Source organism: Mesoplodon densirostris, chromosome 11 (genome assembly GCF_025265405.1).
Source record: "Mesoplodon densirostris isolate mMesDen1 chromosome 11, mMesDen1 primary haplotype, whole genome shotgun sequence".
NCBI lineage: Eukaryota > Metazoa > Chordata > Mammalia > Artiodactyla > Ziphiidae > Mesoplodon > Mesoplodon densirostris.
In genome coordinates this window covers 15974599-15997450 of record NC_082671.1, presented here as the reverse complement: position 1 = coordinate 15997450, position 22852 = coordinate 15974599, and the positions used below count along the sequence as shown (strand labels likewise).

The 22852-nt window shown below is 34.0% G+C and overlaps 1 protein-coding gene across 1 annotated transcript; it reads left to right on the top strand.

Moving 5' to 3' along the window:
* Positions 1-13978: 13978 nt before the first annotated feature.
* On the top strand, positions 13979-22542 carry RERGL (RERG like). Its single transcript, XM_060113875.1, has 5 exons — positions 13979-14030; positions 15142-15198; positions 19342-19415; positions 19831-19979; positions 22260-22542. The coding sequence occupies exons 1-5, from the start codon at positions 13979-13981 to the stop codon at positions 22540-22542; spliced, it is 615 nt and encodes a 204-aa protein (XP_059969858.1).
* Positions 22543-22852: the final 310 nt, after the last annotated feature.

The window sequence follows — 22852 nt, the reverse complement described above, 5'->3', positions numbered from 1 at the left end:
TAAATCTAATATATACTTTACCCCAGTACTTTAATGAACCTCTTGACCTCAATGGTGAGTGACACTTAGGACTATGTCAGCTCTCTGTGTTGAATGACTAAAACATTTCTGAAGGAACATTCTGAATTGAATGGAAGGAACAATACAATGGCAGCACTTGCTTTTTCTTTTTTTGTTCCTTTGAAAAGAACAATTTAAAAAGTGATCATATATAGAGCTTTAATCAAAAATACTACATAGACTAAGGTAATAATAACATGTCCCATTGTGCTGGATGTTTTCTCTTTGCTCCTCCATTTTCTTCTGCTTTGTTCTGTGCCTTGAGATACTGACTAGAATGAATTGTATTGGCTTGCTTTCTTGCCCTCTGGCTTTTGGTTGGGTTACACCAATGGGGCCCATTGTAGTAAATTATAGTAAACTGGAAGGTGGCAGAAGAATGAGGCTGAAGTATTATCCTCCAGTATCGCTTTCTGCTGGTTGCTTTGCTTGGCTATATCATTCTACAAAGATCGGAAATCTTGTTAAGTTGTGCTGTCCAAGCAGCTTTCTTTACAGCTTCTTAAGACTGCTGTCTTCTCTTATGCCTTCAGGCTTAGGTATAGTAACTCTTCCCAGATTTTTTTCCCCGTAAGATACTGCACCATTCCTTGTTGTTTTCCCTAAATCCTATAAGTAGTATCTTTACTAACATGTCATAAATCATCCATTCTTAATATCACATATATTTTAATGAGTTGGATAAATAGAAGCTGAAGAGAAAATTAGTGAACTGCAATATAGATCTGAAGGAGCTACATAGAATACTGTATGGTCTGAAAATTTTAAAAGAGAAATACATGAAACAGAGGTTAAATGTCATAGTACATCTAAAGAGAATGTTAACACATATCCAGTTGAGTTCCAGAGAATAAAATAAAAAGTTGAGAGGCTGTAATTAAATAAATATTAGCTGAGTACTTTATATAATTGAATAAAAACACAGAAATGCCAAACAAAACAGGTTACCCAAAATACAGACATAAACACATTATCATAAAATTGAAGAATAGCAAGTGCAAGATAAAGATCCTAGAGGAAAAAAAGCCAGAATGCAAATAGAGATTACCTTCAAAGTCTGACAGTAGCAATAGCAACAATGAAAGGCAGAATAAAATGGTATGATCACTTCAGAGGCCAAATACATACCAACCAATATATTCAAAGAAATTTTCTCTCAAGAACAAGAGATAAGTAGAGACAATTTCAGACAAAATAAGCATACAGCTTACTTCCAATAGATTGTTACTAAAGGAGCTTGCAAGGATATAATTTCAGGAGAAGGAAATTATTCTATAGGGAAGATCTGAAATATAATAGGCATTTGTATGATGAAGATAAATCTAAAAAAAGTCACTTGGACTGTAAAAACTGATGATAGTAATACCATGTGATTTTAAGGATTAAGAAAAAGAACTCTATTACTGATATCATTATTGTGAGGTTTAAATGATGTAGGGTTTGCAGAAGTTCATATTATATTTTTGGCTACAAAATATTTAAAATGGGTATTAGTCCCATAAGCAGATTCCCTTCATGATAAGTATATTTGTTTGGTTCCCATATGTTTTATTTTTAACTTGTCTTATAATTTATCTTCAACTTTATTTTTGGTAATGCATTCATTTTCTTTTTTGGTTTTCTCTGTTCTGTGAGATATTTTAGTCCTGGATTTGAACCAATAGAGTAGTTTGAGGGCATAAATCTTGATTTCTTATGTTTGGGTGCATTCAAAGTGATTGAAACTCATAAACTAATTATGTCATATCATTTTAAAAATTCATCAAGAAAAGAAAATTTGATTACTTAAAGAGGTTTTTAAAAACTGTGACTTAGGGCACAAGCCCAGCCAGAGAATTTTTAGCTTGTTTTTTCCCCTAAATTTGTGCTTGAACACCTTTAAATGGGGGTAGGCATTCACTCCTCAGTTAACCATCATGTGCAGAACCTCCTTTGCTTTATCTCAGTCCATTTCATGTCATTTCACACATTTGTTTTACCTGCCTAATACTTTAATGCATTTGAGTTCTTGACTGGTGACTTACAAGATGGCAGCTATCTGAAAAATATGTATTCCAACTTAAGAAATGTTGGAAATTCTGTAAATGTGCTTTCCCTTTTCTAAGAAATTCTAAAGTGTAATATTAATGCCAAAGCTTGTTGAAAGCATACATTTGCTGATTTTTGATGTGTAATCATGGGGTAATTATTTAATCCCTCCCAGAATCTTCTTAGCAACTGTAAAATAGTATAATAATAATTGCCCTGTCCATTTCAACCAGCATACTATATAGATTTCTGTTACCAATGTTTTTTCCCTAAAAAGGAAATATAGGGGTCTCATAGGTACATAAGAAGATTAGAAGTCACCACTCACTCCTAACAACAAGTAACAGGCTGAACAAACTAAAATATCAACAACTTTTCTTAGATCCATCAGAAAAATGAGGTCACAGTGCAAACCAATGCACCAAAATTAAAGAGACAGACAGTCAAGTACAGAGAATCACTACTTACCAGAACAGAAACCCACAAGCAGAAATCTCTGTGGGAACCAGTGCCGTGATAGAAAAATCTGAACTGTAACTAATGAATTGCTGGGGGCTCAGTGTAGACAAGTGTGACAGTAAAAATCTCCAGGGGAACCCAGTTGTAGGGAAGCCCCTATGTTTTTGTGAGTTTTACTCTCAGGAGCTCTATCAGATTCTTACAGTGTGTACCCGAGGGAAAAAAATAGCCCTCTGGCAAGAGGAGAGGACAAGGAACCATTTTGAAATATGCCAGATCATTCTGTTCTTCTTAACAAGGCCTGCCCTCTGGAGAAAACTATTTTACCAGAACCTAACCTGTTGGGAAAAGACTTTGAGGGCTACTAAATAAGAGGTATATATGCACTATAAGTGGAATAGTTAAATATCTGAAAGTTTTAGAATAAATATATCTTTAAAAAATAAAACATCTCTTCATAGGAACTATCTAAAAAACTAGTTCATATTCACATCCAGACACTCCTGCTTTCCCTTTTCTAAAACTGAGTAATATCGCTGAGATCTTATGAAATATATTTCTTAATTAATAAATTTAATAGCTATTGAAATAATCAGCTTACTCTCAAATAGAATATATCTTGAATTTAAATGTTCCTTTCTTCTCGATTTCCCCACTCCTGTTAATAAGGCAGTTAGTATCCCCATATTACAGACTGGAAAACTTTTTATCATCCTTAAGCCATTCTGTTTCTGCAAACACATTTTCACAAATATTTCTCATTCATTTTCATTACCACTGATTAGCCCCAGGGTTATTACCATTAATGGTGTCCTGAACATCTTTGAACATCTTTTGTTTCTCTATATTAATTCTGTTCATTCAGCAGGACTTGACTGAAATATTAAAGCTTACTTGTTATCAATGATCACTAAGGTATAGAACACCCCAGACTGAGGGCTATGCTTGGTTGAGATGGAGGTGGGTATGTGAATCCCAGCCACAGAGACAAGTCCCTGAGAAGCAGCTGGCTTGTCCAGGCCTAAAGTCCAGTGGAGATCTACTGCCCAACTCAAATTCCCCAAATAGTCACTATGACAATTTTAAATCAGGTAGACAACGAAGAGTGAGAACAAATCCAAGCTCTTAGGAACCAGGCTAGTGGTAGAAATGTTTTTTAAAAATGTGTACATATAGGGCAGAAAACTAAACAAGGCACTGGTAACATGTAAAAACCATTTTCTTGAGGAAGGCAACTGTCAGTGTTCTTTCTTGATCAAATATACTTTTTGTGATTTTATTTTCAAAGATTCCTATAACAAAATACAGTTCTGTTTGCAACTTGTATGGAACATAGCTAAATAATGTCATCATTGAATAAGGAAAACAAGTCTAAGAATAAGGACCACGAGATTACACGGATTTGCAAAAGGAAATTCTGTTTTAGATTCTCATGGGAAGGTTTCTGTTCTCAGCTGGAGTTCCTTTGGGAAGAACTTAATTATAAGAGTGACAGAGCACAAATATTTGCTTAGATAAATAGATAATGTCTATCAGAAACAAAGGATCTCTCTGGAACGGAAGTTAGAATAATAACTTGGCTATATACATCTCATCTATTAAAATACAAATTCAGCAATTAACCTTGGTTTGATTGTGAACACTCAGATTTTCAGACAACAATGAGTGAATGACAGTTGTAAGAACTGCTATGTGGTAAGTGCTATGCTATATATTAAGGGACTATAATTTGTTTCTAAAATTGATTTCTGTCACATTTTTGGTTTTGTTACATAGTACTAAAAAGCTGATAAAAAATCAGCTTCAACAAATGTTAAGAAGAAGAATCATTTAGATTTGAGAAAAAATATCTTAAAGCCAAGAGACAGTAGGGTGGAGTAGAAAGAACACTGGGATTATGTATCAAAGAAACTGTAGCTTAAATTCTAACTTCTACTTACTAAGAGTGTTTCTCTGGGTTGCATACTTAAAATCCCCTCTGAGACTCAGCATGCATGCATATAAACGGGGAAGACTACTATCTATAATGCCTATTTAATGGGTTGTTAAAATAAGCAGAAGTATATTACTTAATATGTTTTTTAGAATTTCCAAAATATCTAGGGCACTTTGGTTTAAGAAACCATCTAAAAAAACCAAATGTGAAAAAGTCTATATGAACATCTTTTTCTCTTCTCCAGAGATCAAAGTGGGTGTTTTTTCCAAAAATCTTTCATACATCAATTTGAAATCCCTGTCCGGAAACAAACAAACAAACAAACAAAATCTGAACTCTGAACTGAAAATTTATTGATAAGACGAACTGCATGTTCTACCAGCTCTGCGTCCTCTCTCACTAGCATTAGACTTGTACAGCCAACTCACTACTGCACAGCCCCGAGGGTACCTTCAACTTAACATGTCTAAAAATGAAAGCGTCTGTTCCTTCAATCTGCTTCTCAAAGTGAAATTAAACAACAAAACCCTGTTAATGACACCACTCTCAACCTAATCATTTAAATCAGAATTTGCTACTCATCTAAGGTTTACTCTGACTTTCTCATACTACCTCACCAGATTTTCTTATTTTTATTGGCTACGTATTTCTCAAAACAAGTTTCCTTTGATCTCATTGCTGCTCTAACTCAGAACCTTTGAAAATATAAGATAGCCTTTTAAGAGGTGTTCCTACTTCTCCTTCTTCAGCTTCTTTTACCTCCTTTATTGCACTATCTCCAACCGTATTTTATATTACTTTACAGAGTAGAGTATAAATAATAGATAATAATAATAAATAATACATAATAATAAATAAATAATAAAGCATTTCTCTCCTACTTAAAAATTCTTGATAACTCTTCATGCCTACAGGATAATGTCTTTAGTATGGTGTATAAGGCCACTCTGATTTCTTCTTGTCTTTTAAATGAGCCTCAGCTCCCACCGTTTTCACTCATTCTTTGCTCTCAAGTAATGCAGAGGTTTTTCAGTGTCCAGTATCTCTCATCTGCTTCCTCCTTTCCTGACTGTGCTCAAGCCTTTCTCTGTCTATAATACCTTCTCTACTAGTTTCCTATGGCTTCTGTAAGCAATTACTACAAATGTTGTGGCATAAAACCACATACATGTATCCTCTTACAGCTACTTAGGTCAGAAGTCCCAAATCAGTTTCACTGGGTTGGAATCAAGGTGTCCACTGGGTCCTGCTCCCTCAGAGTCACTAGGGGAGAGTCTATTCCTTGCTTCTTCCAGTTTTTGGTGGCTTCCAGCCTTCCTTGGCTTGTGGATGCATTACTTCAATTTCTGCTTCTGTGGTCCCATTATCTTCTCTTCTTCTGTCAAATATCCCTCTACCTCCTTCTTATAAAGGTACTTGTGATTGCATTTAGGGCTCACCCTGATAATCTAGGATAATCTCCACATCTCAAGATTCTTAACTTAATCACAGTTGCAGTTAACTTTTCTTATATAACTTAACATTTACAGGTTCCAGAAATTAATTAGGACCTGATATCTTTGAGGGCTATTATTCAGCCTATTATACTATCTGTTTAGAATTTAGCTAGGTTTCTTTTATCTGTGCACCCATGGCACCTTATGTTTACTTCAATTTATAATTGATATACAAATATTAAATCTTCCTCAAGGCCAGAGGATGATTTTATTTATCTTCCTTTCTTACCCTCTGTGCCCTAGCAAGGTATCTGCCATATAGTAGGCAATTAATGCATATTTCTTGAACTTTTGAAATGAAGTCAGTTCTGCTCTTTTATTTTCAAAATGGATGGCTTACCCAGATGGAAGGAACAAAAAGGATAGCACATGCTTTTCTCGCTGTCTGGAGGACCTCATAGCCAGTGTGGCTTGCTTTCTGACCCTAGCTAATAAAATAATGCAAATAAAAATACTTCATTTTTCAAATGCTGGTTTACGAATTCATTTTCTTAGGATAAAAATTCCAAGACATAACTGGCCAATGGAATTATATAGAACACTATGACGCAGATTACTACATTAAAAAATAGTTATGTACCTACATGCTTATCTGTTAATGTGAAATGTGATCTTATCACCATTAATACTTACATCTGTAAATAAAATGTGATAAAGGTATGCTTTGTTCAGGAGTAGCATCAAATAAAGTGTTAGGGCATGTGACACATATGCCCTAAAGTGATCCCCAATGAGTTAAACCCTTGTATAATCCTCTACCCTTCTAACCACTAGAATACAGCAAAAGTGATGGAATATCCATCTTATAATTATGTTACAAGATAAATAAATAAATAAATAAATAAATAAATAAATAAATAAATATATATATATGATCCACTGCTACACACACACAAGATCTATCTATCTATCTATCTATCTATCTATCTATCTATGTTTGTATTGTCAGCATGCCCTAGAGAGATGGCCCTCCACTGCTGGCTTTGCAGAAGTAAGCTGCCACATTGTGCATGGGCATATGGACAAGACCATGTGGCAAGGAACTGCAGGTAGCCTCCAAAAGCTGAGAGAGGCCACTGGATGACAACCAGAAAAAAACAAGGGGAACCAGAGTCCTATGGCCACAAGAAGAGTGGAAGTGACTCTTTCACCAGTAGGGCTTCAGAGACGATCACAGCCCAGCTGACACGTGGGTTGCAGCCTGATGAGACCGTGAATCAGAATATTCAGTTGCCTGGACTTCTGACCTATAGAAACTGTGAAATAATAAGTATGTGTTGTTCTGTCATTAAGTTTGTCATAATTAGTTTGCAGCAAAAGCAATCTAATGCAGGACATAACTTTCTTTGTAATATAGCATTGGCAGAAATGTAAGAAAGCCATTTCAGAATCTTCGAGTAGTAGAAATCATAGAGGAAAATGCTTGATATAAAGCAAACATGAAAAAAAATTCAATTATATTTACTCTTAAAAAATTAACCATGACTTTATGAATATAAAGAGAGGGCACTCTAATGGGCTTGGCTCAACTTTTGAGAAAAAGCCAAGGAGGTGGGTAAAAGAAAAAAGCCAAATGTAAACATGTATCATAAACCTGTTAGAATAACATCATTAAGGCTAAAGCATAGGTGATCAGAATTTTGCAGAAAATATCGGAGAGGGAAGAGTCTGCTTCACATAAGAACAAAGGAGCAGGGAAAGGGGAGATCTGTGGTGGGTGGCAGGGTGTTATAGTGGAAAGACTGCAGGCTTTGTGCCAACCTGGCTTCAATACTTACTCCTTGTGTCACCCTGAGCAAATTACAACTCAAAGTATACTATTAGAATAAAATTTCTTCTTGGAAGTTTTATTAGAGTATTCTAGAGGAACAGAGACAATAGGGTCTGATATAGATAGATAGATGATAGATAGATGGATATGTGTGTGTGTATACACACACGTATACATATATTAGGTTGGTCGAAAAGTTCATTCGGGTTTTTCCATAAGATGTTATGGCAACACAGCAATCTTAATCCTGAAAATTTAATTTTAATTTTGGAATATTTATTTCTAAAGGGTAATGAAAGGAGTCGAGAAAATATGAGCGACATTTTTCTCACATCTGCCTTGCTCAGCTTTTTAAACTCATTATTTCTGCAGAATGTGCACTCAATCAGGCTTCCTGTTGCAGCAGCTGTGTTACAGAAGGAAGACTGTTTTTGAAGACCACGCTTTTGTATCTACTGGCCAACTTCAAGTGATTAAGAAAGAGCTAACTAAAATTTTAGCCTACTTATGACTTTTGAGGAGAACTAAAGTAGCTTCAAAGATTTCTTGTGTCTGTGGAAAGATGACATAAATTTGTAGAGGAGACAAAGAGTGTGACTAGCTAAGTCGTAATTACTGTTAGCTATCATGTTTTAACTATTATAAACATAGCGGGAAACTAAAACCTTATGAAACAATAAACACCTCAAGAATAATTTAGAAGAGTAAAATAAATACTGAATCATTACCTTCAAAAGATAATTGCAATTATAAGTATACATGCTGTGAAAAATTAGCAAAGCCATTCAATTATTTAGTGTCACATATGCTTTGAAAACCCTTGAAAATTGGTGAAGTATTCATCATTTTTCTTTTACCAAAAAAGCCCATGTAATTTAGTTAATTACTAACATTACATATTGAATAAAACATTTCTTTAGAATTTGATACCCTTGTGAAAGATTATCTTTCAAAGCTTGTTCTAAAAGTGATTTAGAATAATAAAGGCATGAGTGTCATAGGTCAATTCTATTAATGATGTCAACTGAGTTTTTAAATTGCTTGGGGATGATATAAACATCTTTACCTTGTTCAGTTGCAATTTACACACACACACTTATCATAGAGAAAAAATCATATTTTATAAATATATTAATACATAAATGTTTATTGTAACATAGAACAATACTAGTTCATAAAGGTGAATTTTATTATGATGAGGATTATGTCCAGTTACAAATTCCACTACAAAAGTTATCAAACTTTATCTTTTTCTGTAAATTGAATTTAATGTATAAAGTATTTTATTACAATATTAGCAAACAAGAAAGCACTCTTCTTCATAGTAACTACTTTTCATATTAATGGAAGTTTTGTATTGTAGCCACTATTGCAATATCTTCATCATTTGGTTATTAGAGTAAATGTCTGGATTTGAATAATTTCATTGGAAGAGGTTTTGGAGGATTTGTGATTGCAGAGAAATTGCTTCTGATCTCTGGCTGGGAATGTTACCTGTGCTATTTGTGCCATGACGAATTGCAAAAAGTGCTTTGAGAACAGAAAAAAACCAGAGCTTAGCAATCAAATGTTGTTGTTGTTTTTTTCTGTAAAAATTTCCCTTTAGATTCTTTACCTAACCCCACTATAATGTGCAAATGTTCGTACACCTCAATGCAGTTTAAATCTGTTAGCTGTTTGAAAACATGTACTTTGTGAGATTAGAATAGCATTTTCTTCTTCTTAAAAAAATCCACTACTCTTCCATGATGAATTTCCATATTAGCACATAAAAGTATCCAGAAGTAATTCCATCTTAAAAACATTTGCTTCTGCTAGAACTTTAATTCCTTCAGTAACTTGCATTATAATTACAGGTGAGATGAGTACCTCCATTCTGATTAAAAACGATCCATTTGTATGTAGATACTTATTGTGCTATTAATAAATCGACATATGCACTCACTTTGGTAAATAATCCCATGGGACTAATATAGCCGACACTTAAAGTTCAATTATGAAAAGTCACTGGATAATTTTTTTCTATATGTATTTTCCCTTTGTCTATGGATTCATTTTTTGCCTAGGAAGACTTTACCCTCCTCGAGATTATTTGGAAGATTCCCATATATATGTCAATTTGACCCTTTTCTAGTTTTTCATGTTAAGGCTTTTAATATTCATAATTCATTTTTCTGCATGTGAGGTACAAATATTACTTATTATTCAGCGACTTTTTCTGATAGTATCAATGCAATTTAATGATAGCACATATTAAAAACTTTATAATAAAATTAATTTCTATGTACTCAATTTCTATACTCAAATAGCTATTCTCTTAATGAGCATATCAATCCAGTTCTAATAAAGTAGCATTTAATTATTTTTTGGTATGATTTGGCTCATAAGAGATATTTTATTACTATTTTACCTTAAAATTTCTCAATTATTATTGCATATTTTCTTTTTCCAAAACAGGCTGTCCACATTCAATTAAACAATCTTTGTTGGTTTATTTATTTATTTATTTTTTGCGGCACGCGGGCCTCTCACTGTTGTGGCCTCTCCCGTTGCGGAGCACAGGCTCCGGACTCGCAGGCTCAGCGGCCATGGCTCACAGGCCTAGCCGCTCCGCGGCATGTGGGATCTTCCCAGACCGGGGCACGAACCCATGTCCCCTGCATCGGCAGGCGGATTCTCAACCACTGCGCCACCAGGGCAGCCCCTTTGTTGGGTTTTTAATTGTCATTACATTTTGCTTGCAGATTAATTTGGCAGTAATTACAACATTGAGTCTTTCTAGTCATGTTTGTCCACATATTCAAAGATTGTTTTATAATCTTCAGTAAAGGATTAGAGGATTTATCATATAAATGTTATACATTCCCTTTTAGTTTTATTCTTCTTTGCATCCTTTTCCCCACTCCTCTTTCTTTGTGAAAAGGACTGTATTTCTATCATGTTAGAAGTTATTAATGACACCTACTTCATGAAGTTTCTCAGAGGATTAAATGTTGTATACCTGGAAAACATTTTTAAAAATTGCCTGTTATTATATTGTGTTAAACACGTGTTAGCTGCTAGTTTTACTGTTTGGAATTATTGCTTTTGTTATGGTATCTTTTATCTGGCCACCTTACTGAATGGTTTTAATGCATGCTAAAAGTGCAGATAATATAGCTATAGAAAACTATTATTTGTAGATAATAATCATTTTGTCTCCTCTTTTTCATATGTGCTGTTTCCTCATTGTGTTGGATAGGACTACCAATTCCATGCTAAAAAGTAACAGACAATATCCTCTTTTTAGAGGAAAATTAGGAGCAATAAATCTATAGGCATTTTTTTGATATTTGGATTTCTAAAAATTATAACCTTAATCACGTTAAGAAATCCCCTATTTTTAGATTACAAAAGTTTTTTTTTTTTTTTAAGTAGCTGTTAAATTTCATGAAATGTTTTTGGGAGCATATGAGACATATAGTTTTTCTCCTTTATCTTGGTAATGTATTAAAATAGTCTACCAAGTGTCCTAATGTTCAACCAATTTAATATTTTTAGAATAGGTTCTACTAGCTCATTATGCTTGGCTCTTTAAATACGTTTCTGGATTTGATTTGCTCATATTCTTAGGACCTGGGCTCTATATTCATAAATAACATTGGTTATTTCTTTGTTCTCTCTCTGTGTGTGTATACCATTTATGCCTGGTTTAAGTTTATGATAGATACAGAAAATAAGTTGGGAAGTATTTCATCTTTTCAAGATCTGGAACAGGATAATGGAAAAAAGATACTCTTTCTCCTTAGGTATTTGTTTGAATCACTCCACTCTTGTGAATCTGAAGCTTGTGATGGAAATGGTGCATCTACTCTAACAGATACTATAGGGAAATGAGATTAGATGAGAAGGGCTGGGTAATCTGACCTCAGAGAAACAAAACTAAGCTGATAAAACTATAACATTCATGAATACCGATACGTAACTAGATGGGTTTTTTTTTAGTGTCACATGTCCATCTCCTATGACCAGAATCTATGAATACTTTGTTTATTGATATGTTTTTAGCAGTGAAGATTAGTGCCAAGCCCATGGTAGACACTCAATAAATTTTTGTTCATTCAGTAAATGAATAAAGTAATAAATGATTTTGCTTTGGTTGTGAATGGATGTTTCTTTAGGGAGATGTGAGAAAATTCTAGGTAGTATAATAATGTGTCTATTAGAACACTAACTTTTTAGCACCCTTTACATGAGGTCGAAAGAATATATATATATTGGCACTCTGTTTCTTAGAAAAGTATGTGCATAACTATATTCTCTTTGTTCAGGTTTATAACTTCACTCTATTCTAGCTCCAGGCTGCTTTCTAAACTAGATTTACTTTGGGATAGCAATGGACAAAGGGAGGAAGAGGCTATGATGAAAGAATGCAGGTGTCTTGATAACAGCCCTTTATATGTTGTTTTCAATGTCATGCATGTCATGAAGTGAAGTTCTTCCTTCCTATCAGTAGATACACTAAACTTCCTAAAGACATCAATCAGAAGTTTCTTAAGAAAATAAGAATAGGACTTCTCCAAAAAGAAGAAAAGCATTTAATTCCATAGTGTACTAAATCAACTGTTAAACTTCCTTAAAAAAAAACCACTCTGTTACTTTAATACAGTGGCATGGATTAAAGGGAAAACATAGCTTATTTAAAAATTTTTTATAATTTGTAATAAAAGGAAAAAGTCTAAGTTATTCAGATGTTACCTTGTTGATCCCACAAACTGATACACTCTCTCTTGCCTTTTTTTCTTTACAGAGTCTGTTTCTTCTTTTAGAACAGACACATCTCCCCAATCACTTTTTCCTTCCTCTTTTCCTTCCCCAATCACTTTTTCCTTCCTCTCTCTGTAGGTCCTGATCATGTTTCAAACTTTACCTACTTTTTGAAGACCTTTCTATCTACTTGATCAGAGCCCCATTTTAGCAATGATAATATTTGTTGTAATTCTGTTTCGATTTTCTATTGGTAGACTGTAGACTCCATCAGGTGAGAAAATTCATTACTTAATTGTTGATCTATTTAATTAAACCAAATATAGCTTTAACAGAGAGTGGCAATTAATCAATATTTGTTAAATAAATGCATTTTTAAGAAGCATGTATTTCTGTGATAGACCCAACCTGGAAATGAAACTTCTTTACCTGGATCTTAAAATGTAGTCCACAAAAGTTGAATTCTTCTATTTTTTTATTGTACTCTTTTCTCAACTTTCATATTTATACATATACAAATGGGGAGAAAGAAAGGGAAGAAAATAATTTGGGGACTTGGAGTAGCAGTGACAATTGATGAAAAGAAGTATAAAATAGTGATAATTGTGCATATCAAATTTGCCTTTTTATTTCATAGCAAGAGTGAATTATATCAGAACACCCCTTCCAAATGTTCTTTTCTTTTTAAAAAAGTACTATGTAAGGAAACATGACATGTTCCTGTTTAGTGCTATTTAACCAACATGAGGCTGATTGCTTTATTATTTTTTTTCCAGAAATCTTACTGTTGTCTATTTGTATAACACTTTTTTAAAAAGAAAGAGAAAAGTTACTTTATAAGGAAGACATTAGAAAGGTGAAACTCTGGGGTTCCCATATTTCTCCTTGAGAGCCTCAAATGACACAAAAACATGGGCTGGATATTCACGTGCATTGCTGTCAACCCTGAGCTAATCCATCCAAGAGAGCCATCCTCTCCCTTCTTTCATTTCTTTTCATGATTGAATTAACTTATTCCCCCTTGTCTTTCACAGGAGAAACCCAAGAAGATGTAGCCTCAGGTATTAATAGAAAAAGCAAAATTAATCCACTCAAAGGAAATTTACAGGAATGTTTACCCGTCCTCTAAAAACTTTCTTAATGAAGAGAGATCATCTTTCTAGGTTCTAGGAGAAGGTAGATTCCAGGCACATGAAAGTAGAAGATGAGCTACGCTTCTGTTAAACTTTTAACTATTGGCTTAGTAAACCTTTGTGTCTAAATAGTAAGTCCACTGTTTTTTTTTTTTCTTTTGAGACATGTTAAAAACTACTCTAGGAAAATATTTTTAAAGTTATTATTGGATGGTAGGAGTATGGGGTGGAGTTGGCCTTAGGGAAATGAGAGCAGCAATAATAAAAAGGATTTTGGAAAACACATGCTTGGCTCAAGTCAGTATATCTCCAGAAGTCAGGAGGGACCAAGAAGGAGCAGAAAAGCAAGATGAATGATGTGAAACTTGCTGTCTTGGGTGGTGAAGGAACAGGCAAATCTGGTAAGTGGTGTTGTTTTCTGTGGCATGCTGTAGAGTACATAAAGAGTGAGAAATATATTGACATGATATATATTACATTATAACATACTATATATATATAAACTTGATATAACTATATATTATTTTTAAGTAGGAGTTTTTGCTTTATAAGCAAGTAATGCAATTACCTGTATATAAAATGTATATACAGGTTGAGGAATATAACTGTTTGAATTATTAATTTGTATCTTGTTCTACTGATGTTTGAAATTCATTGGAATAACAGGAAATCCCTCCCATCACTATCCCACCTACTTCTCACTCCAGCACACCTGCCTCCACACCTACCAGTGGCCAAACAATGCCCTTGAAAAGATTCTGCTTCCCTGAGACTAAGGGTGGAAAGAGATGTGTGGAGACCTATGAATTATTTTTTAAATGTCATTTTTTTCACATTATCAAAGTGAGAAAAACTTTGGAGGGGCATGGCTTTTTAAATGCCCAGGAATGAGCAAGAGGTGCCCAGACCAGACCTTGGAAGCTATGTTTTTGTTTTCTTTTGTTTTGTTTTTGGTCACATTATGATGATACTAAGCATGCCGCCAATAGAACCACCGTAGCCTAATGAATCTTAACAACGGGCCAGACCCAGGAGCTGCAATAAGATAAACCAACACTAGAGGTCGTTCCTCTGTTTCCTGCATTTTGAAGTCCCTATTTCCTTTAAACAATTGCAAATGCTTGAGACCGTCCTGGCCACTATTAGCATGCAGCACCATGGAGCCACAATTAATTTTATAAAGAAAATATAGAGATGTTATAGTTCTTGCATCTCATATTTAATGAGAAATCTGTCTCTGTTACAAAGGTGAGTTGTCTTACGTGTCTTTGCATTTGTAAATTACTTACGCAGTGATTTGAGTGGGCAGCACACTGAGATCACTTTCTTTCTAGCCTCCTAATTTTTACGGCTGTACAGTGGAAATTCTTAGACCAGAATTGAGTAAAGTTTTAAGTCTTCATTAATACTTAGTAAATTTTGAACGGAGATGCTAGATGCTTATGTACATTACTAAATTATTTGTATCCTAAAACAGATAAGACCCCAAATCCAGCTTGTTTTGTTTTACAGCCCTTACAGTAAGGTTTCTTACCAAGCGATTTATTGGAGAATATGCTTCTAATTTTGGTAAGTCACTACTTTAGAATTTTTCACCTTAAAACTTCAGCATCATAATTAATATCAGAGAAACATTTTAATAGAATCTTCCATTTTTGCACTTTTTAAAGAATAATTTTATTTATTTATTTTTGGCTGCGTGGGGTCTTCGTTGTTGAACGCAGGTTTTCTCTAGCTGCCGTCAGTGGGAGCTACACTTCGTTGCAGTGCGCAGGCTTCTCATTGCGGTGGCTTCTCTTGCGGCAGAGCATGTGCTCTAGGCATGCGGGCTTCAGTAGTTGTGGCACTCGGGCTCAGTAGTTGTGGCTCACGGGCTTAGTCACTCTGAGGCATGTGGGGTCTTCCTGGAACAGGGCTCGAACCCGTGTCCCCTGAATTGGCAGGCGGATTCTTAACCACTGCACCACCAGGGAAGTCCCCCATTTTTGCACTTTTAAGCAATTTATTTATTCATGGGTTCTGGTTAGAAAAGCCCAAATAAGTATTTGAATTAATTGTTCTTTTATGATAAAAAGTTATCCAATTTGATGTTAAATAAAATGGATTAGAAATCCAGTTGGTTTCAGTCTAGAACTAGAAAAACATTAAAACTGGGACCTGCCGCCTGTGCCAAGTGTTGTAGAGCACGTGAGTGTGGATTTTTTTGTAAGCAATTTGAAACAATTTGAAATGAAAGCAACATCTGTTGAAAAATAAAGACAAATTAATTATAAAAGCACAAGTAACTACAAAATAAATGCTTATTTTTATTGCAAAAGCATGTGACAATAACTGGAAAATTATGCTATGATTAAAGATCATATCATAATTAGCTAGGTTGCTTATGTAAGTTTCAGAGAAATTCTAAAACAGATGCCAGGGCACCTTGATATAATCTTAGGATCATTTCACTAACTCTACTGTAAATTTCTGTTATTTTGATCAGAATTAGCATGACATATGGGAAATGCCACAGTGGGGAATTAATAACAAACTGGGAATTTTGCCAGAGGTTTGAATATATTTTTGGCTCAGCAATTAATCTATATAATGCTACTAATATCTTACCTGACTGAAGGTGTGGTGGGGAAAGGTTTTGAGGGTTTTTTAAATAAGAACAAAGATTTTAAAAAATATGAGAATTGGGAGAAAAGGAAATTATTCTTTTGTTCAATAATACTTATTTAGAGTAAGAATAAGTTATGATTGGAAGTGTTTTCATGAGAAATAAACAACAAAAATCTTTAGCATTCATTTATGATATAGCATTATTAGAGTATTTTAGAAAATAACTTTAAAGTATTGCATTGTTTCCTACGTGTAGCCCACATAGTATTTCAGTCCATATGCCATTTGCCAAATGTTTTAGGGCAAGCACTTGAAAACTGATTATAGAGAGAAGAAATACATAGGAAGAGAAATTCTTATTGTTTCATTTCTCAGGTCAACAACCTCAGTCAAAAAAGGTAACACACAAACTAGGAGTCAGGCATGAGAAAATGTTCTAAAACTATAAAACAAAACATAAATAAAAGAACACACACAAAAAGCAGTAACAGCAACAACAAAATAAAAACATCATCTTAGTCTTTTATAAGATATATCAATAGATATATAGATATATCAATAGATAAATAAGCAAATGAAATGTACACGTTTCTGGCTGTTACATCTCTATTAAAAATATAAGACCTAGAGACATTCTTAAAGACAAAAAAAATGAGCAAAATTCACCACCACATGAGGATTAATTAGCAAAAAAATGACCCCATTTGTAAATGAGGGCTAGAAGGGGAAAATAATAAACTTTTAAAAAGTTAAGAGCTGGTGACCCCTGTTGGCAGTTTTTGAGTTTTGAGAGTGAGTATTTTAAAATGTCTTAGAAGGAAAGTATATGGTTCACAGTAGTAAGCTTATAAAGTTTAGAATAAACTGTCTGAAGACATTTTAAGATTTAATGAAACACTAACAAATTTCATTAAATGTAACCTAGAAGGATTTAAAAATTCATCCCTAACCTCCTAAAGTCGGCTTTCCCAAATGTCCGCTACATTTTGCTAACCACAGGTTACAGAGTATTTGCCAGAATGGGTCATGATTTTGGGTCAGTATGCAATTTTGGAGAGAGGTAGGTCTTGTATTAAAACACTGGAGGGACAGTTACAGAAACGAAGTCCTTCGTTCATTCAACAAATATTTATTGAATACCTGTCATGTGGCAGGTACTCTTCTAGGTAAAGAGGCTATAGTAATGAACAAATATCTGAGCCTTCATAAGATTTACATTCTGGAGGGAAGGGTCAGCTAATTAAAAATGCATTTATCTAACTATATCTATACATATATATATATATATCTACATATCTACACACACATATATATATATATATTTATATATATATATATAATGTCTTATGATGATAAATGTTATGAAGGAAAAGAAAGCATAGGGGAGTGGTGTGTGGTCATTTAAAATAGGGTAGTCAGGGTAGACCTGGCTGAGATGGAGACATTTGAACAGACCCGCAGGTGATAAAAACTGAGCCATGAAGATATTTGGACAGTTACATTCCAGGTAGAAAAAACAGTTGCCGAAGTTCAGAGGAAGGAACCTTCTGAAAAATGTGAGGAATGGTATGGAGGACTGTGTAGCTTCAGTGGAGGAATGTGGGAGACAATAGCCAAAGAGGTCTACTGAGATCATAGGGGTCATGGGAGACTAGATAACTAGGGAAATTCTCAAGCATTTTAAAAGCTTAGGTTTATCCAAGTGAGATGGGGAGCCATTGGAGAAATTTGATCAGGCAAGTGACATGATCTGTCTACAAATTGGTTTTTGCTCCTGGATTGAGAATAAACTGAGAGCAAGAAGGGAGTTAGGGGAGGGATAAAGCAAAGAGCTGAGTTAGGAGGTTTTCTAATAATACAGGCAAAAGTAATGATAGCTTGGACCAGAGTGTGAGCAAAGGAGGTGATGAGAGGCAGACAAATTCAAAATATTCTTTGAAGATAGAGTAAAAATGAATTTTTAATAGAATAAATATAAGATGTAAGAGAAAGAAAGAATCAGGGATGCCCTTGAGGCTTTTAACCTGTGAGACTAGTTATGGATATGTCATTTAATGAAATGGAAACTTGTGGGATATGCAGTCTTTGCAGGGAGATCAGAGGTTCCTTATTAAGCATGTTAAGGTTGAGATGTCTATCAGGTATCTAAATGGAGGCACCCAGTGGTGGTAGATGTCTAGAGTCCAGGGAAGAGGTCCAGACTACAGAAATGGGTTTATCAGCAATAATTGTTACATAAAGACTCTGACTGGATGAGATTAGCAAGGGAGTAAGTGTAGATAGAGAAGAAATCCATAAACTAGAATCACAGTTGGAGTGAGAGAAGATATTGTGGGACAAATAAAAAAGATTAATACAAAGCAATATGGAATAAAGAAAAAACCCAGGAGAGTATGTTGCCTTGAAAACCATGTGAAAAAAACATTTTTCACATGGAGGTAGGAGGTAGATGTGATCAACTATACTAATACTACTGACAGGGCAGGTAAGATCAATAACTTTCCACTGAGTCTAAAACCATAACCCTGATAAGAACAGTTTTAGTCACGTAATTGGAATTAAAGCCTGATTGTAATAATTTGAAGGTCATGGAAGGAGAGAATTTGGACACAGGGAGTATAGATATTTATCAAAAGGCCAACAGAGAAATAGAGCAATAGTTGGGATCCAAAGGCTTGTTAAGTTAGGAGAAATTCAGCTGCTAGTAATGATATAATAAAGAGGAACATTTTGTGATGCAGAAGAGGGAGGTAGACTTGTTGGAGCCATGTCTTTCAGCAGGTCAGAGGAAATAGTAACTAGTTCATAGTGAATGGACTGGCCTTAGATAGAAACACAGATAATTCATCCATAATAATAGAATGGAAGGTACGTATATAGGCAGAAAAACATGTAGGTGAATAGGTATAGTGGTAAAGTTCATTTGTAAGAAATATACATTAGCAAATATATGTTTTTTTGACCACTAGAAATAAAGAAGAGCTACTGTAGTACTCAATTAAAATATGACTGGTTGACTTTGCAGGACTGTGATCCAAATATAAGGCCATTTTTTAAACTCTGGAGGATTTCCATACTGACAATGAGTATATGCATATTTTTCAGAACCTATCTATAAAAAGCATTTGTATTTGGAAGGGAAGCAATTGAATCTAGAAATATACGACTCTTGTTCTCAGGTAAGTACAACAAAATATGTTTTCAATTATGATTTGAAGAAGATATCCCTCAAATCTTTTGAGCTAAACCTTATCAATACTGTTTTTTTTTTTACTGATTTAAATCTAGTGCCAAAAATCAAAACATATTCCATTTACTAATAAGGATAGAAAATATCATCTCTTTTCAAACATATATGTGGATACTGATTTTGGATATAACTTTATTATAGTTCTTTATTTTTTAAAATTTAATCACTTTTGTTTAAAGAAAGAGGATGATAAAAAAGAAACAGAGACTACATTTTAGAAAATATCAGTATTTGGCTTACTGAATTCTCTTCCAGGTGAAATGGGTCTCCATTAATTAACTGTCTAACAGGTAAAATACAAGGATCAGATCCCACCACTTTCAACGTGCTTCATTTATTTTCAGCCACAGAAAGCAAAATTTTCCCTCACAAGTGAGCTGCATTGGGCAGATGGGTTTGTTATTGTGTATGACATCAGTGACAGGTCTTCGTTTGCTTTTGCAAAAGCACTAATCTACAGAATTCGGGAGCCACAGACTAGTCATTGTAAAAGGTGAGGTATTTTTCTTTCCTCTCTCCTTTCTTTTTAGTAAATCATCATAGAGCTGTAAGCATCATTAGGAAGAGTTTAATACAGGCTTCCAATTACAAAATTTAACAGCCCTGAACAATCCACCTTCCATTCCACAGGAGTTACACATGTAGTAAAAGGAATAAGATGAGAATACTTTATATCCTGGCTGACATAAACAGTTACTTGCCCCAAGTAAATGGCTATTTTACAAGACAGCTTCTATTGTTAACATGACATTCACTTGCAAAATAATGGTCCTCTGTACACAGATAGTTCCCTTTCCACCTTTCTTTTTCACTCCCACAAAAAATGTGAAGGCTACTAAATAAATCCAGATTTATTACACTTGGCATCCAATTCCTAGTCATTGAGCTGTTCAATCAATCAAAGCAAAATAGACTGAATAATCAAACTGTTACAGATTCTAAGTATGAGAGTACCTTTTTCTCCATTTCACCTCCTAAAACAAAGAGCTGATCAACGACTCCCGATTGCTAATGTCTTGACACAAGTGACTATGAAGGAAAACATAACTGTGCCTTAAACTAATTTTGCATTAGTAGATATAAATTTAAACCTATGAATTTCCCATTTTAGTTTTCCTTTTTTTAAAAATTGTTTTAGCCTTTCCATTTAAAATATTTATTTTTGTTTAACCTGCTGGTATAAGGGATTCTTTGTGATCGTAACCAGATTTGCTCTTAAAATCTAAAATAGCATTCTAATCTGGGAAGCAAAAAAGCACAATATTATTCCTGAAAATTGGTACCTGTGCTTTTTATATCTATTTTAAATGCCTACTATCAAGAAATAATCAGATAGTAATTGATAAGTTATATTTCCCTAGAGTCATTTGATCTAAATTCTTGTTTATATCTGATTGACCTTGGGTAAACCCTTCAATCTCTAGACCTCCTTTTTCTGACTATAAAACTGATGGAAACACGGTAGGGGAAAAGAATGTGATTTTACTAAGGTACCTCATAGCTCTGATTTCCTATAATATTATTGATTTTGAGGGACCTCCATTGTTTCAAGTGCTAAATGCCTTATATTTAAGCACCATAACTTAGGTAAGGGAAAGTAATTAAAACTACTTTCTATTCTTACAAATCAAAAGAATCACTCACGAATAGGCAAAAAAAAGTATATTTTAAAAATCCCTATATTTGACATTTTTCAGGCAAACTTTTTAATGTATCGACCAAATAATTTTTGAGTTTTTCCAGTTCTCAATCTCTAGGTAAACTAGAGTCTCTTATTTGTAGATAAAAAGCAAAATTATGGCATTGTTTTATAAAATTACATCTGATATTTGTGATTCACCATTGAAAATGTTTCATTTATTCTTGCCCATTAATTCTTCACAATAATTTTCTGAACTCTATAGAAAAAGATACTCTTAGTGCCCTCAAAATCCAACACATACAGTGCTTTTTCCCTTACGGCTCACACTGTCATGTGAATGAAACCAGCCTGAAGACTGTTTTCATTTTCCCATTTCTTCCCTATAGGCGATATCTTGGCAGAGTTCCATGTCATTTAAGACCTAGTAGCCTTACTGTATTCTTCAAATGAAACTCTGCTTTAGGAATGTTACACTGTAACTGAGGAGACTATATTGATATTTGCCAAAGACATTACCTTACCAAAGCGATATATTTCTTCAATAAACAGAAAAATTGTACAAGGTCAAGAGACTGTAAAATTTTCTTTAAAATATGCTGTAATGAATATTAACAAACAGCAACAAGTATTGAATTAGTAAAGAGGCATTAGTTAGTCCCTCTCTTTCAGTTGATAAGGAAATGAAAGATAATACTTAGTAAGCATACTTTATTGCCTGGCACTGGGCTAGATTTTTATACACATCTTCATTTAACCTCTGTGAGCATTCTGTGTGACGAGGACTATTTTACCTTTTTTTTTTTTTTTTTTTCTACATATAAGGGAATTGAAAGTGGAAAATGTTACAATCATGTCTTTTTAGTAAACAGAGCCATAATTCCAGGAATAAGTTTGTACCACTTCAAATGTTATGCTTTAAGAGCTTTGTTGCTTCTGTGTCATTTACTACATTTTATCTAAAATAATTTTTGTAAGTAAATGAGATACACACATATATGACCACAAATAACACACATACACACACAGTATTCTTTCTTTTGGTCCATAATTCTTTTTGATATAAACCTACTTAATAAAAAAAAAAGAATTTTTAAAACAGTCTTGTCAAAGAATTGTGTATCTGTGTTTCAGAGCTGTGGAATCAGCTGTGCTTTTGGTGGGTAACAAGCAAGATCTCTGTCATGTGCGAGAGGTTGGCTGGGAAGAAGGGCAAAAACTGGCATTGGATAACCGGTGCCAATTCTGTGAACTGTCTGCAGCAGAGCAATCTCTGGAGGTGGAAATGATGTTTATCAGAATTATCAAGGGCATCCTGACAAACTTCAAACTCAAAGAAAAGAGAAGACCCAGTGGATCTAAATCCATGGCCAAACTGATCAATAATGTATTTGGAAAGAGAAGGAAATCTGTTTAATTGACATGTGATCCTAAGGGATTTATTATATCAGAGAGTTTCAAACGTTTGTATGGTAATTAAATTTACCCTTTGTATGCAATTAAAAAATTCTCTTAGAGATATGAAATAATTGGCCATGAACCACAACTGTATTTTCAAATATATAGTTTGCCTTCTTAGTTGTTTGTATCTTGTACATTTTGCTTCACACTTAACCTTTTCTTTATTACACAGAATAATATGAGTATAACCTATGGGTGGATTACTATATAATTTTATTAAATTACCATTCTACAGGGCTCAATTTACCTTTATTTTATATATATCT

What these genes read in the sequence shown, in the direction of transcription:
- RERGL (XM_060113875.1), top strand. Translation starts at nt 13,979, where the DNA reads ATGAATGATGTGAAACTTGCTGTCTTGGGTGGTGAAGGAACAGGCAAA. An exon ending in TGAAGGAACAGGCAAATCTG is followed by an intron (nt 14,031 to 15,141) that starts GTAAGTGGTGTT and finishes TTTGTTTTACAG; the next exon opens with CCCTTACAGTAAGGTTTCTT. An exon ending in CAGACTAGTCATTGTAAAAG is followed by an intron (nt 19,980 to 22,259) that starts GTGAGGTATTTT and finishes TCTGTGTTTCAG; the next exon opens with AGCTGTGGAATCAGCTGTGC.